Here is a 17,531-nt window from a genome sequence, read left to right on the forward strand (position 1 = left end):
TCTGCAGATATCTGAGTGGAAGACTTGTCTAGCTCATTCTAGCGACTGGTGGACACAACAGGGGTTAGTGACTTAGCCAGGACTGCTTTAAATGTAATAGGTAGGTAACAACACTGACTTAGAAGCCCTGATTTATCTGGAAGCTGTGACTTCCCATACATGATCATTCTACTTGCAGTGGGAATAATACAGCCTAGACTTTATTTTATTTTGCCAGAGGCTGTTCTGAGAGCATTACAGTTAATTGGAGCCAGATAATTGGAGCATTACAGTTAGACATGATAAGCACAGCAGCAAATGTACTTCCAGGCAACTACCAGTAAGAAAACAGGTGCAGTCTAAACTTCCCTGACTAAAAGGAAGCTCAGCGATGACATCAGTATACAAAGACAGGTGGGTAGGCCATTACTCCTGTCCATGGCTGGGTTTATGTGCAATGTAATCAGTACTCTCTAAACACACAAACCCTTAATGTTTAAGAGTGCAAGCCTCCTTTAGATGTAAGCCCGTAATCCAGGCTAGAAGGAGATACCTCAATGACTACGAACAGGTCTCCACTGTCTGCTGGAAGTCAGATACTCTGTTTGATGGGATAATGCAAACAGACCAAGGCCACCAGACTGGCCTAAAGAGGAGTCAAACCAACATTATAGCACCTGTACCTGCAGGGCAAGGGGTGACGAAGTCTCATGGTTTTTTACCCAGCATTCCACCAACCTCTCCACATTGCCTGATGAGATATAGCAGAGGCAGGCATCATTGGACAGGGCTGCATCTCCCTCTGACTCTAGGCGTGCACCCAGCATGTCTAGAGAGGAAGAAATACGGCCAACATTTAACAGACTCTCTTTTTGAAGAGCTCATTAACCCCAATGCTCGTGTCTTAGCAATCCTACTCTGGCTTGGCATGAGAAGGCGTTGACAGCTTTGGATCTGCACCTAATTAGAAACATAGAATCACTTAGGTTGGAAAAGACCTTTAAGATCATCAGGTACAGCCATAAACCTAACAGTGCCAAGTCCACCACTACACCATGTCCCTAAGCACCACATCCACGCTTCTTTTAAATACCTCCAGGGATGGTGACTCAACCACTTCCCTGGGCAGCCTGTTCCAATGCTTGACAACCTTTTCAGTGAAGAAATTTTTCCTAATATCCACTCTAAACCTCCCCTGGTGCAACTTGAGGCTGTTTCCTCTCCTTGCTACTTGGGAAAAGAGACCAACACCCACCTCGCTACAACCTCCTTTCAGGTAATCATAGAGAACGATAAGGTCTCTACAACTGAGAGTGCCTCCTTTTCTTCAGACTAAACAACCCCAGTTCCCTCAGCCACTCTTCATAAGACTTGCTCTCTAGACCCTTCACCAGCTTCCTTGTATAATTCTCGGATAACACAGAGAAATGGGCATCATTAAGGAATCCCAAAGCCAACTTGGTTGAAAAAAAGTAATTTTTTATATATCTGCCAATTTTTATATGTCTGCCCAGACATATAAAAGAAAAAAAAAACCCTTAAAAATAACAGATGAATTCAGTGAAAAAATCCAACACCTTTTTTTCCAAAGAGGTGTGGGAATCTCCAGGCAACAATAGTGTCCAGTACCAGGGACAGCTAGTAATCTGGTAGTTGTCAATGTTTAGCAAATGCTAGGAGATAAAGGTGTGCTGGAGCTATCTCACTATCACCACAGCCACTTTCCACCCCTACAATTTGGCCTGTAAAAGATATCATTTTTTCTTGCATTTCAAGTTGTGTCATCTTACTTGTACAAAGTGCTGGCATTTCTGCAACAGCACTTAGCTGTTCCTGTCAGCTAGAAGCTAGTTCCCAGCTCAGCAACATGAGTAACTTCATCAGATTCAGTCACTAGATTGCCCCCTAACGCTGACTCTCAGATCAACCAGTTGCGGAGCATGTTGGACTATTAACAGGACTGAGGAAACTACTAAAGCCATCAAACGTTCATTAACCCCTGTTTCTGAGCTTAAAAGGGAGGGGAATGTGCTGGAAGGGTAAACCTCTTTCAGATGGAGTGAAGCCACCGTTTTACTGTCAAGGAAATCCCTTTCTCCCCAGAATAAAATAATAAATATCACACTCTTAGTGTCTCAGCCTAGTGCCTATCTTGGTTTTGCCATGCTATTGGTAGAGGTGACAGGAAATATCAGCATATATAACTTTACACTATGATTCTCAGCTATGGTGTGCATCTATCATTCTTCTAACTCAACAGTCCACACTTATTTAGTAAGTTCCAGCTAGCTGTAATGAGTAAGGAATGCTTTCCTTCCTCAACTGTATCCACTTCTTTCTGTAAGCAGTCCAGCTTCCCTCCCCTAAGGGAAATCATATCAAAACATAGTACGCTGCATACCACAGAGCTGGGTATAGTCCTCATGCTTTGAGTATGTTAACAAGATGGCCAGTGCCTCCTTCCAGCTCTGTAGCTCACACGTGCAAACAATATCTTGCCAGTTCTGCTGCACAATGGAGGAAAGCAACTGAAAGGGAAGCAGAAGGCCTGTCAATCACTGAAGACAAAGATAAGCTGACTGCTTAAGCAAGTGCACCCACAGCAATAGCTCATTTTCAGGCACGCTTCCCACTATGCAGCAACTACCTCACTATACATTAAGGTCCACCAATCCCAGCATCCCAATGATAACAGTAATTGGAACCCGATGCCTCTAAAGAAAGTAAAAAAGCGCAACAAAGCACTTAAGAGAATATGGAAAGAGCCGCACTAGACAAGACTAAACACATATCTAACACATATCTAACACATATCCTGTTTCAAAGCAGCTAGTATCAATGACTGGGAATATAGTGTAGGATATCCCAACCCCTGTTACACTTCCCCATTTGTAATTAATAAGCTAGGACCTTCCTAGACGAGCTGTAAAGGGGCAGTATGCTCCACAGGTTACAAGCGTGGGGAGCTGAGGCAGAAACCATTAGATTAAAAAAAAAAGGAACAGAGAACACAGATATTCTAGGTGGGCAACATGAAGTTGTCATAAAACTACCAAGATACTAGAGTCGAGTCAAGAGGAGATGCACAGATTCTGCTGACATTCTACTTCCTGCCAAAGCATTTTCCCATATATTCAGTCAAACATCTGCCAAGATATCGCACACCTTCCCTTGCTCAGTGGGTACACAAAACTGTCACTTACCAGAGAGAGTTTTGTCTTCCGCTTGGCAAAGTAGCGCTTCTGAGTCTCCTTTAAGAGGTTCTCCCCACCAGTTATAGCTAAGATGATGGCATCAGCAAAGCGCTCTGCTCGCATGCACAGCTCCACTGCACCCTCAAAATTCCCCAACAAAAGGGCTTGGCTGATAAGTCCATCCGTATCTACAGAGGTGAGAAGCAGAGTCAACCCACATGGGCATCATCCAGATGTATTGATGATGCTTGTTCTAAAGGGCAGGCAGTAAAAAACAATAACATATGGAAGCCAGCTAAAAGAAAATTTGGAAACCCAAATCAGGTTTTGCACTTTAAAAAAACCCACTGACTTCACCGTAAGTCTTCTATCATCTAGAAGATTACCCTATATTTTTAATGGGTCTCTTATCTGGGAAGCGTATTTCTCTGCACAATGCTGAGATATGCTGCATGACACTGGGAGGGGTCATGTGTTTTAAAAGTATCCATCTGCTGGAGTGGACCAGATTCTTCCTGGTCTCTCTAATTTTCTGGTTTTCTCTCCTTTCCCTAAAAGGGCAGAAACACACTTCATGTAACATACCTTCTGTGACAGGAATCTCCAATGTGCTCATGTTCTGTGGGATGAGGTTGTCAAAAAAGGCTGAAGAGGAGGAAACAGCAGCCACGTCATCACTGGAATTTATCAAAAGCTGTGCAAGAAGTGCAAGAGGTTAATTAATTCATTGAACACACAGATCCTGCCCCAAACAGTTTAGTGGATTACAGAACGGGATGGGGCTGCTCTCCATTTGGTTGAGCATGCTCATATAAATCTGATTTCAACTTGGAAACCCATCATACCTCCTGTCACTGCTCTATCAACCTGCACAGTTTCACCAGGACAGCAACAGGAGCAGCGCTGCTATTGACAAAGCTTAGGAGATTGACAGTATGAGACATGCAATGCCAACAGTATTGCTGGCCAGCATTCATCAACTCAACTGCCAGCCCTTAAGCAAGCTGAACAATTTTGGACGGAATAGGGACAAGCCCAACAAGTGATATCTGTAACTAACAGGTAGGATCACAGCCATGCTTGGTGCTCTATTGAAATGCACAATACAATTGTTACCTCTAAAATATCTCAGCCAGTATTTAAGCTTTGTGAAAAAGATTACTAATTTGAGGATAGCAGTTTTAGACACCTTAGAGGAGCAAAATTTACAATGCATGGTGAACCAGGCCTTGGAAGGCATCTGAAGGTGGACAGCCCAAAATCATGTGAGAATACATTTCAAAGGATAGAGGTGAAAAGGAAAGAAATGCAAAAGAAATACCACAGCAGAAGCTTCACAGAGGAAATCCAGAACTGTAGCATGAAGTTAAGCTGGGGTGAAGCTAATTCTATCACTGAAGAAATCAGCACTGGTGAAGCAAGCCTTCTCTTGCAGTGTTAACAGCCAGTAGTCCATGTTCATCATTCGCTGATTTGTTTTAAAGCCAGAAGGGACTGCTACGATCATTTAGTCTGACCCTGTGAGGGTCTGACAGGCCTGTGAACTGCCCTCTGCGATGCCTGCATTGAGCCCAACAACTTGTGGTTGGAATTAAACCTTCCTGTTCATTCTGTCCTCCACTGTTCTCCCAGGCTGGCAAGATGTACAGGACATACCTGATCTGGCTGTGCAGCGTTTGTCTCATCTGCCTCAGGAACGGGCTGTTTATCTGGGATCCCATTACTCAAACATGAGGCGATCTAGAAAAGTAACAGACATGCACAGAGTGAAGCCCCTATCAAAGTTAAACACCTGGACAGCAAAGCCACCAAGTGACTGGCAAGCCCCAGACACAATTCCTCTGGCTCTTTCACCTGTTTGAAAATTTCCACCTCTCCCTATTCCTGGCTGGCTGCCTATCAGAGGTTATTTATCCTTTTCAGAGCATTGCTCATGTTGCTGCAAGAGTTTCCTCCCCTGCAGCTCCATCAGTGCTATGCCAGACGGTCTTCATCTGTCACCTTCTTCCCGGCTGAGGAATCCCCTGAGGTGCAAAGAGCTGGATGCTAAAAGAAGCTCTCACAACTGCGCTGTTGTTGTACACTTCTCAGAGCACCAACAACTGGAAGCAAGTTAACTGGGCTCAAGACCCCTTTGGTTTGATCCACTACAGCTACAGTTATACCCTTACAAATGCCTGCATTTGCTTTTTAATGGGGGATACTTCAGGTGCCTCTCAGCTGAAATTTCATACAGTTTGGTCTTTTGTGTGTGGTGAGATCACTTACTCATTTCCAGTAGGGACCTCACAACTCTCCTGCAGCAGCTTTAGTCCTGTAAAGGTTTCTCTCTATTGGAAAGACCCCTTACCTTTTTTTGCAGATCCTCTTTACTGTAGCCCAGCAGCTTGAGGAGTTTAGTCCTGGACTCCTGCTCCAGATTCACCTGAGTCCCAAAGGATATTAAAAAGACAAGAAAATATGTAAAATCCTAGACATCTACACACTGCCAACAGTTGGCTGCTTCTGGCAGCAGCAAAGTTTAGAGCTCAGTTTATAGATAAGGAACTCAACTATGACAAGTCCACCTAATGACTACTGGGGGAAAATCTATGGAATTTAAGTTATAATCATGATAAAAGGGTGAAATTCAAGTTTGTTACATAGTTACAACTGAGGTACAACTGTCTATCAGGGCTATGACTGTATGCATACCTAGTGTACTGGGTCATTAATTCCCTGGATGGTCTAGGAAATGCCAAGCTAATCTCTGCACAGAGACAATGGACTGATTTGAATCCAGATGAAACTGAGACAAGGTGGTTGCCTGAACTCCTAGCTGGCTTCACAAAAATTAGTTAACTAATTGTTACAGAAGCTCCCTGTGTGGGGATTTCAGACAGTCCCAGGGATTCCCACAGGCTGCACGCAGCCTAATTGATAGGCACTGTTTGTATGCTTTAAAAAGTGATTAACGTTCTGCAAGGAGAATCTGTCTGTCTCAGTAAGTCCCAGGCTTTTCCTACTGCAGAACTGATCAAACTGTATATGGATAAGGTACTTGTAAACAGTCAGTAGAAACTGTTCTTGCAAACACAGAAATGGTCATGCAGGACAGTCTTTTGTACAGAAGCTTGGTTTGTAGTTTAAGACAATCAATAGTAATAGATCTCGTATGTGCTGGAGTGGTCTCACAGGACCATGGGCCAGCTGGATTATAAAAATTCACTAGAACAACAGTTCGACGTATCTCATCCAACGCAGCTGAAGACATTGTTGCAATAACCTTTGCAATGGAGACTATTGTCACCACCTAGACAACACCTGGCATCCTATTCAAGAGATACGAATCCCCATGCAAATATAATACCTTGGAAAAGATCCCAATGTTACGCCCCACACAGAGTCTGCCTATGAGTGTCTGTAAACCACTACCAAGGCTAAGCCCTGCCTCTCTAGAAGGGTGGCCACTCCTCATTACCTAACTCTTTCATATTATCAAATTGTCAATGAAACCATCGTCCTATGGGCTACATACAGTCAGTCCTCATGCCACCATAGCTCTCTCCCTTATTACTGGGGAATCTTGTTGCCCATTTGGACTTTGCCTTGAGAAATAGTAACAGTAGAGCTCCACAGGTAGCAGGCAGATATAGCTCGGCAGTGGGTTGAGATGAGAAAATCCCGCTTAGCACCTTGACAGGAAGCCCAAACAAGTCCACTGAAAAGACCATTCCTACTGAAAAATAAGACAACCTCCAAGATCTCAACTGCAAAAACTTTTATTTAGACAAGTAACTAACTAGCCTATTCAGTTCCATTTTATATCTTAAAGAACAGGAATATAAAGGGCTAGAGAGGACCATAATGAACACATTCCACCCCAGGACCATAAAAGAACTGACCTTTGTGTTTCACCACAGCCATCCTACCTTCAAGAAGTTCCAAAGGTTCTCATCAAATGGCAACTTGGCTGTCTGGATCTTGCCCTGGCAGTAATCAAGGAGGTTCCCTGACTGCAAGGCCATCTGCAGTTCTCTGGATCGGAGCAGGAATTCAGTTTCAGTAGTGACTTGACTGATGAATACCTGGTGTGGGTAGGTCTGCTGTATTTGCTGTCCAGGAGCTTTGGTAAGACCAAAGGTAATCAGTTTTCCTCCAAACTGAGAACAACAGAGAGAGACAGAGTAAGCATTCTTATAAACGAAGGTAAAAGCAACTCAGCTCTTCATTTAGCAAGGCGGACTCAAGCTCCAGCTGTGATCACAAGGAACCCAAACAGCTTAATGTGTATGGATGGTAGGGACATTGAGGGAGTTCACATCACAAGCCCTTCAGCTGAAGACTGATAACCATGACACTTGTGTACGTGCTTTCAGGCCTAGCCAATTGCAAATGCCAGGGAGGCACAGAGGAAAAGGTACAATTTGGAACTGTTTGTTCTTTTCTGACATGATAAAAACTATCATGCGAATGGCAGGCGCTAGACAGACAGAGAACAAGTCAAGCCACAGGCTAAAAGAACAATTCAGCCTTTTGATTTAGGAGCAAAGAGGTGAAGAAAATTAAATACCTGGATAGGAAGGAGAAAGAGGAGAATGGGAATGCATGTCACAGCCTACAGGGACAGCTTTTATGAGTCTTCCTTAGCTTTGTTAACTCTTACTTATAACCTCCTATTCTCTGCTACAGGACTCTTTCCTGTTGGAAGTATATCTGAATGTTGAGCAAAAGACCTTCGCTCCATGGGACACCACACTGCACCTTAAACAGGCATTAAAACAACTAGCAATGGGAAGATAAAGGTTTCTCCAGCAAAAGAAAAGGATTGTGTCACAAGACGGCACATCTATTGCATTTTAAGCTAAGGATGCTCCATTCACTTACTGCAAATGAAACCCCCACAGGTCTGCGAATCCACTTGGGTGGCTTTTTTAATGGTGGAATCAAGGTGGTCTGAGCTACTTGCTCTGGCACCTGCAGAGGAGGAAGGATCTGTCCTGTGCCAAAGGGATCCAGGTTGTTGAAGGAGGAAGAGATCTAGAATCAGATGGAGAAAGGAATAAGATATAATTCAGTTCCTCTCTGTTCAGAGTAAGCACAAAAAACTATTGCTTAGTAATTAGTTACTTTCCTTGCTGATGAAGAAAGAGCTATTACAGCACCTCTTCCTGGAACACCACCAAGCCCCTATGTGAGAGAAATAGTATTTCCAAACAGTTTCAGAAAGTATTTCTCAAGAAAGCTTCACCTTGAGAGATTCTCAAGTAATTTCTCCTTAGCAAGATGCAAATTCCCTAACAAACACTGCTTGGCCTAGCATGTAGCTCATAAACACAGGAGTTACAAAATTACTTGTTTTGTGCAAGACAGTGACAACATATGGTCAAAAGTTGTCCAACTTATTTCTTGTTTTGCTCACAAAGGAATGCTGACTGTTGCTGTGGTCTGTCAAATGGGTTAGTTTTAAGGACTGTCTCACGCTTTTACAGCTTAGATGAGGCTGGTGAAATAATCTCTCCAGACTTTCTTGCCTAGACAAGAGAGTGTCAAAAGTGGCCCCTGATCTGGATTTCTGACATTTAGGAAGTCAGTGAGCATACATACAATGCTGTTCACAAGCATTCTTAATTTTTAACATTGTTGGCATAGATTCGTTGTTTGCTAAAGATAACCCTGTTCAAGTTTGACTGGACCATAGGGCATAGCTCCAAACTACAGCTGACCAGCATACCTGAAAGAAAGCCACATAAGGCTGATCAAGCTAAGGTTGCCAAATGAAGAATCACGGGCAAGACCTACATGTTTTGTCTTTCAAGTCTTTCTTGACGGGAAACCAATTCCAAAGAAAGACCATTTGCTGGAGGAACAGCTTATACCTAACAGATCAATCACCCTAAACCTTCAAAAAATAAATACATGCTACCAGGGCGTCAGTAACATCAACCACCAGCTCTTCAACAGAGTTTCTGTCCCGATACCATGGAATTCAGAGGAAAGAGACCTCTTGGTCACGAACTCCCTGCCTCCATAATTGTCATTATCTCTTCCTATTTGTGTTCTTATTTGTTATTCTATTTATCTAGGAGTTATTCTACCTTACTGTTCTCCAATTTTGAACAGTGGAGTTTTGGTGCGTGCACATGAAGAATGCATAGAAAGAAAATTCTCCATGGGTTAAATAAATCCTTAATCTCCTACAGCTGTTGCTTGATAAAGTATTTTCTGTCTCTTGCAAATCCTATGAAACTGAACTCAGTCAGCTGTAAATGACTACATAAATAGCACTTAAGCCAGCTCATACGTATTCTCTTAAAACCTGTATTGTAAGGCCTTTGTTGGCTGGGAGAGAGGGAGTGAATTAAAAGACTAGACACCAGATTAAAACTAAAATTTTAGACAGTACTGACATATAATCTGTTCAGAGTTTGCCCATCTATTCATTCACTAAGTAATGGGTTTCAGTATCAAAATATTAACATGCTCCAAGTTATAGTCAATTGACTTGAGGAAAATTGCTAATAGTGGCTTCTAAGCTACTTTTAAAAATTCTCTTCTGAACTAATAAAGAATAATGTATTGTATTAATTAGTATCAATGTATTTAATTTTAACCTAATGACAAGACAAGCTTCTTGCTCTAACAGGTGTGCTGCTTTATTTTTAGTCTAGTAGTAATAACCATAAAAGATATATAACATCAAAACTACACTTGATCTTGGTTCTCTTTACACACTTTAATGAATTTTACAAGAAATACTGAGACACCTTTGTCAAGAGGCAATGTAGTTCCTTTGGGACTTCGTGGATATTAAGTCCCCATATAAGTAACTTCTGGTTCCCACACCATACAGCTATAAGTCCTGGTGGGTGGGAGAGACTGCAACGCTTAAAAATCATACTGTTATACATGTATGCTTCTAACGCTCTCAGAAGTCAGGTGAGTAACTGCCAATCTGTCAAGCTGTAACATGTTCACAGGACTTTACCTTGTCAGCCTGTGTCTTCTGCTGAGCTTCTAAGTTCCCACCCATAACAGAATAAATGTTGATCCACCCATCAAAAGTGGCAGCAGAGAAGACTGAAGGATTCCTAGGACACCACTGGACATCAAAGCACCACTGACTCCGAATGGGCAACTCGTAAACCACCTATGACAGAAAGAGAGAAGGCAGAAGCACAACACAAATAGTCCTCTGCTTTCCCCAAATTACTTGCCCACAGCAAGTGTGTCACACCTTATTTACATAACACCATTGTATACAAGCCTCTTATTTTCACTTCTTGAAGGACGCATTTGCAACTGAGTTATAGCGCATTGAGTCCAAACAGTAGAAAGCCACAGAAAGCTGCTATACAATAGGATTCTGATTGTAGGACAAAATCCAAAAGCAACAAGTGAGTTTTGCTCTGCTTTCTAAGTACTACTGTATCAGAGTACTATAGTATCGTCACACCCACTGTTAACCAAGGGAGACACGAGAAAACAACACAAGAAAAACAGAAGCCAAAAGGCAAGAAGGTGTCATAAGCAAGAACATGTAAACAGAAAGAATAGTCTGGAATAACAAATTTGACAAGGAAAATAAAATCCTACAGAAAAAAGTAGAACCACAAGAGAGGACTGTAATAGCTGCAGATGAACTATAAAGGATATTGCAGCCAACAAGTTTCTGGTCCAGCACTCAAAAATCCAAAGTTCAATTTATGGCCCACTCACAGACTTCCTGCCTGATGTTGGGCAACTCACTAACACAACCTTGACTTTGAACCTCCGGTTTGTAAAATGAAGATACTTCCTTTATGCCTCACAGGCACAAAGCACAGAGAATCACAGCTTCCTTCTCTGTGGGAACATGATCTGTGTTTTCTGTTCCCAGGTATAAAATCTTGCATTTGCTTATATTAAAATCTAGATTGCTAAATTTAAAAAAAAACAAACCCCCCAAAACCCCCAAATATCCCAAAAAAACAAAGAAACCAACCCTTCCCCCAAAATTTACCAGATCAGCCATTCTGTATAACTGTACTGTCTTTACTACTGAAAACCTTCCCAATTTTTGTATCACCTGAAAATTTTCTGTTCACTGGTACCAAGTCAAGGAGAGCCCCCTAACAATTGTCTATGCATAAATGTCTAACTTGAATTTGGACTCTGCAAATCTACATCAGCATGCATAAAGGTGAGCCAGATGCACTAAAATTTTTTTAAAATTTTTCCGCTAAAACAAAGTGAAAAGATTTCTGTAAAAAATTAGACATCAGGAACGTTTCAGAGTCTGATTCTCTTCTAACCACTAGACATCTGTACAGAGTAAGCATCAAATCCCATGAAACCACAACAGCAGCATTTCATGCATTTTAAGAAAATGGATTCTTTTTTTTTTTATGCCTCCAAGGCAAAGGTGGTCAGCTAAGTGAAATTGTCCCATGAAATGAATCCAGCCTGGGGCTCCCAGCTGGACTTTGTTCAGTATCGTTAGAATACTTACCCCATGCTATCATCAAGATCAACTGCATGAATTTTGTTCAAAGTTCAAAATCCAGTTTTATCCAGAAATTCAGCATTGAATGAGTAGGTGTGCGGAAAAATTTTTTACACAGTCCTATTTTAATTCAGGTGATACCTAAATATTTCAAAGGTGGCAATTTTGAGATACATGACTAGATAAGCACATATATGTGAAACCACTGTACTATGAATAAAGTTTACACACATATTTAATTATATCATTCCCCTCTCAATGACCCTAACAACTCGTCCTCATTCTCTTTCAAGTTTCCCCCCCCAAAAACTTACTACCCTAGGAGAAGGAAGAAGAAGAAACAAATGGACACAGAGAACACTACATGTGTGAACATAGCAAGAATAATCATAATTAGCTGAAATTAAGTTTTAGTTAAAACTTTCTTCCCTCTATGATCTCTGGACACAGATATATCAGAGAAAATCTCTGTCTGTCTCTGTTGTTTTCCGTCTGGATATGGACAACACTCTCATTCACTCCAGACAGGAAGACTGCAGAAGACATACTGGAGGAAATTGTATTGGCACTCCACAGGGATATAGAGAAGAGACACACATAGCATAGCACACAACTCTATAAAGCAGACCATGCATTCTTATAGCTGTGGTTATGTACCTCTCCCATACTTGGGTTCCAGCACAAGATCCGGTTGTCTTTGGCGCTACTCAACAGCAGTTCAGGGTCAGCCTGGCACCAAGAGACAGAGAGAACTCCCCTAAAACAGATCAGAAAGAAATCAGTCATATTTCATACCCAGTCCACTCTCCCACCCTGTCACCAAGAAAGCAGCATGCACCAGCACTTAAGCTCAGAAATGCTAGTTCTCATCTCTACCCTCAACCAGATTAATCTGTGAAACAAAGCAGGCCCAGCAAAAAATCACAGTTCTCCTAAGTCCAGTCTCCCAGATGTCTGTCTTTTAAAGATGGAGATCCTTGAAAAGGCAACACAACAAGCAGGCCCTCACCTCGTGTGCCCTTCCAGCTGGCTCAAAGGAGAGGTAGCAAAACGTAAGTCCCATATTTGGATCACTGGCAAGCGGTCATCCTCAGAGGAAAGGACTAGCTGGGTTGCAACTTCTGGATGCCAGGCCATTCCTGAGCAACGCATCTAGGGACAAAAATAGCATAGGCTGAAAATTCAGCAAAGCAAGTGGCAATAGCACAAATGGCCCAGAGCCACGTCATTCTGCACTTAACTTGCCTAGCATGCTTGACATAAAGCAAGTCTAGCAATGTCTTGCTGTGGGAAGCAAGTATTTCTACCTTCTCTACACAGCAAAAAAACCACTAACCATACAGAAGTTGAAGGACTAGTTCAAAGTTGACCTAGGAAGACAGCTGGGATTAAAACGCAGGAGGCTTCTCATAAATGAGCTGTGAACGTAGAAATTGAATGCAAGGATGCCCTAATTTTAGGAACAGCTAGGGGTCTTGTTTTTCCATTTCATTAGGGAAAAAAGAGAGAGGTGCTTTGATGCTACAGCTTCAAGACAACTAGTCCCAACAGCTCTCACAATAAAAACACCTGATCCCAAGAGCATGTGCCACTGCTTTACAGTCACACTTGTCATGTTGTGAGCTAGTTAGAATCACAGTCTTTCCTCCACTCACTCTGTTGCTGTGGTCACTGACTTTGATGATAGGCTCATTCTTCCTGAGGTCCCAAACCACAGCCTTGCCGCTGGGGTGAGCGGAGGACAGGATATGCTGCACCTGCCGATTCCAGGACACCACACTGATGTCTTCATGAGGCTGCCGAGACAGGAAAGGCCACACATCCATTATGCCCATGTTGAGGGAACACTAATCACAGGACTCTGTTACTAGCTTAACTAAGGGATTTGATGATATATAGATTCCTCTCTTCAATCACTGATCAACTAAGTGGAAATATCAGCAGCACTGAGCAGAAAGACTAGGGAGCATGGAAAGTCCTTTACTCAGAGTACAGTGGACAGCCAAATTCTACGGGGCAATGTCACCTGGAAAAGCACCTTTGCATTTTGGGAGCAGGTACTGGATTCTGCATTGGCCAAATGTGTTATAAATCAGTCCACAGAGAACTGCAGCTGAGAGAACATAAATGCTTCTACCCTGACTCCTGGGATGAACTTAAATGGAAAGATGACCTTGTGCAACATTTCAGGAGTGCAGTGAGATGGAAAATAATGGAGCATTCAAGGTTAATTGTCGTTACTGTATCTACCACAATGCAGGAGATAAGCAAGGAAACAAATGGGAGGCTTATGGGAGGAAAAACTTGGCCTGCTTTTAGGCAAGTTTACTAAGATTTTTCCACTTTCAGGAGTTGATTGCCCTGAATAACATAATCAGCATCAGAAGATCAGAAGCTTCCTCCTCTTCACATTCAGAAAACATTATCTGGGAATAATAGCCAAGATGCATTAAACGGCTCACTGGCTCTGCTAGGGATATTACTTTCATGAGATACGAAAAGCTTCAGCTGAAGCCTGAAATAAATTCATTCCTCAGAGAAAGTCCAATAAACCTTCTTAATCCATCACACGTGCCCCAGCTGGATCACAAGATAAACTGGTCAGTTACTTGATTCAAATCCACAAAGAGCTTACCCATCCATGCAAAGTGCATCCTTCCAGAGCTTGTCAGCCTACCTCCCCTCCCTTTACAACACTCAGCAACCTTCTTGCTCCCCCCCCAGAATGAAGCCAATCAGTCACTTCTGATTTATCTTTCTCCTGACAGACATCAGGGTCATTCCCCCTTCACAGACTGACTAGACCAGGATGACTCCACACACTCACATCTTTTTGCCTTGCTTACTGAGATATAAAACTGCAGGGGTATTGCCCAGAGGAAAACTCATTTACCTGTGATTTAGCCCCTGGAGTCATAGGCACACTGAAGTTATTCAAGTCACTTCTGATTTATCTTTCTCCTGACAGACATCAGGGTCATTCCCCCTTCACAGACTGACTAGACCAGGATGACTCCACACACTCACATCTTTTTGCCTTGCTTACTGAGATATAAAACTGCAGGGGTATTGCCCAGAGGAAAACTCATTTACCTGTGATTTAGCCCCTGGAGTCATAGGCACACTGAAGTTATTCAAGTCCCAGATGAAAATTTCAGAATCATTGGCTCCAGAAGCCAAGAGGTTACTCTGTAGAAAAAGGAAAAGCTCAGCTGAGTTTCCTGCTCACAGGGAAAAGATTTCTTAAAAATGAATGTAAGCAAAAACCCCAAAATCTTCTGAAGTCAGATGACAGCTGCATTTCACAGCCACTGGTAAGCAGAAAGATACTAATCGGATTATAAACCAAGCACATCTCTGGCCTCCATGCCTTCAGCTGTGCCATGGTACAGACCTGTTTAAAATTTTTCTAGCAAGTTACATGTGCAGGTGGCTGCTGAAACTCTGCCACAGGCATGGAAGCCACTGTCTCTAGCCAGCTGAGCCTTTGCCCTGCATCCTGGCACCAAGGACATTTCTTCTGAGAAGATGCAGGCTTCCCACAAGTGTCTGCAGACAACTTTCAATTTGCCTTTGTGCTACCACAAGAACTTGTGTTTTGTTCACTACTTGCTTATGTTGCAGTCCCTTCAAGTGTGATCAGAGCCCCAGTGAATTAGACACCAATTGAACAAACAAAAAACCAGAAGTTCTGATTTCAAATGGGTAATGGTCTAACATGTAACAGTATTACAAAACATGTTTTTACAGAGAGCTAAGACACTTTATCAAGGTCACAGGAGAATTCAGAGGCAAAGCTGTGAACAGAACCCAAATCTGAGTCCCAAACCAGCTTTGTGTCACAACTACCATGGCTCTTTCAAGTTAAAAACTGTTCCTTCAGTTTATAAATCTCTATACACAAGGGAAAAACATATTTTTTAACATGGAGGTTAACTTTCCTTTGGTTATAAGTATCTTAATGTTGCATACCTGGAAAGGGTTGAAGTCAAGAGCTCGAACAGGACCTGAATGCTTCTCTGTCTGCCCAATTACAGGCTCGCTCTTTGAAGCCAAGATGTGGTGCACGCTGTACATTGTCAGTACACCATTATCCCCTCCACCAACGATCACTCCGTAGGACTCCGGAGACCCATTTCCAAAGTTACCCCAGATCAGCTTATGAAACCTAAAAAAGAAGAAAATAAAGCTGGCGTAGGCCACAATATTTGGTGGAAGTCAAGGCAGCCTCTGCATTACCGAAAACCACATCCATGTTCCGACCTATCAAACATAACCATCAGTCTGCACCTTAAATAACCATTTCCCTTTTAAGAGGATTGTGGCTCTTGCATGCAAAAAAAGAAATGAACTTCCTTCCAAAGACTTTTAAAGGGAACTTACAAAGGAAGAGCTTGTCTCTCTCTTTTTTTGGTTGTTTTTTTGTTTTGGTTTGGTTTTGTTTTGTTTAAAACCTTTAGGACCTCATATGGGATTTTGTGGGTGAAATCCTCTAACCTACACTATATAGAAAATTAGATAAGAGGACTATGTGCCTTCCTTTCCAGAGCTGTTATCTGAAAAATATGTTCACCCCCTTTAAAATCTGCTAGTTAGAATCAAGGCTGTGTTTTACTCTGGGTGCAAATAAGTCACCCACACTGATGAGCCTAAGAAATCACCTTGTCTTAAAAAAGCTGGAAGATAAGTGTCACTCTGCCCCTAGTTTCTTTATTACAAATCATTGGCCCCAGCAAATTCACATGATACAGAACGACTCTACTGACTGACTACCATATAAGTCCTTTCAGATTTCTTCAACGGTCCAACTCTTCTATTTTTACACCCAACATGATCTGTGTCAACAAAAATGTTCAATTCTTGAAGAAAGAGGTCAACTGATCCAAAAGATCACTTTATACCCCAAAAACATGATCTCCTCCTCTCTTTCTTGTACCAGAAAAGCCCTTTTCAGTTCCACTGATTGATACATCAGTATGAGCCTCTAGTACCTGTTTGAGGCAGGAAGTGTTCCTTTCTGCTTCATGTCCAGGGAGGGATCCCTGAAGTCAACCTCAAATATTTCCAAGGTGGCATTTGTACTGAAGGATGCATCCAGTTGCTGGGCAGATGTTCCTAGCAGAAGTACAAGGGCAACACAAGTGGGCACTTTTTTCAAGAGCACAAGATACAAAAAGAGCAAAGCACTGGAAACCTATTCTTCACAGTCAACACAACCTTGCTGTTGTGCCCATTCAAAGAGAGGACATGTCTGAACACCTCAGAAAGAGGAACCAACAATTATGAAAAAGACTTCGAAAGAAATTAGAACTTCTTCAAGAAATTCTGGGCACCAGGGTCACTGTTGCACAAATAACTTTCTCTCTTGGGATAGGTAAATTCATACATGCTCTGCCAAGCAGCCACAGCTTCTGATATTAAGTCCTTATATAAATTACAAATGCAGTCGCATGAAGAAACCCAGCTACAATTATGATCCCAAATACTTCTATATACTGCTCCTCAACCACGAACAGATGTCTTGATCAGATCTTCTAAACCTAGTCTACAGCTAAAGCTCTTCAACTTTAGTCAACAAAACACGGCCCAATGACCCACAGACAGCTAGCAGTCACACAGTGGTGGCTTCTTTCCTTCTCCCTAGCTTACAGAATAAAAGCTAAAAATTGATTTAACATTGCCTAATGGGACGCTGCCAGGCAAATAGTCACCCAGTTACCACAGGGATGCTTTGTAACTGCCTATGGCATGGAAAGTGCCCAAGAGACTATTAAAAAGCAGCACAAATTATGAAACTATGCAGTTTCTGATCTAAAGCAGACTAAAGCCAAGACCTTTGTTCCAACCAAAACTCTGGCCTTATTAGAGAAACACAAAATAGACTATCTACCCCA

At 42.2% G+C, this 17,531-nt stretch overlaps 1 protein-coding gene across 1 annotated transcript in view; it reads right to left on the reverse strand.

Moving 5' to 3' along the window:
- SEC31B (SEC31 homolog B (S. cerevisiae)) overlaps positions 1–16,752 on the reverse strand; it is a gene marked incomplete at its 5' end in the record, with an annotated part of 28,766 nt that extends 12,014 nt beyond the window's left edge. Inside the window, 15 exon segments of the mRNA XM_009578813.1 lie at positions 663–808; positions 2,381–2,507; positions 3,183–3,361; positions 3,759–3,867; positions 4,830–4,913; positions 5,524–5,598; positions 7,085–7,315; positions 8,040–8,192; positions 10,141–10,302; positions 12,295–12,394; positions 12,647–12,789; positions 13,293–13,433; positions 14,731–14,826; positions 15,610–15,805; positions 16,629–16,752. Coding sequence (XP_009577108.1) covers positions 663–808; positions 2,381–2,507; positions 3,183–3,361; positions 3,759–3,867; positions 4,830–4,913; positions 5,524–5,598; positions 7,085–7,315; positions 8,040–8,192; positions 10,141–10,302; positions 12,295–12,394; positions 12,647–12,789; positions 13,293–13,433; positions 14,731–14,826; positions 15,610–15,805; positions 16,629–16,752 — 2,066 coding nt within the window.
- Positions 16,753–17,531: the final 779 nt, after the last annotated feature.

This window comes from Fulmarus glacialis, unplaced genomic scaffold, assembly GCF_000690835.1.
Source record: "Fulmarus glacialis isolate BGI_N327 unplaced genomic scaffold, ASM69083v1 scaffold16640, whole genome shotgun sequence".
Taxonomy (NCBI): domain Eukaryota; kingdom Metazoa; phylum Chordata; class Aves; order Procellariiformes; family Procellariidae; genus Fulmarus; species Fulmarus glacialis.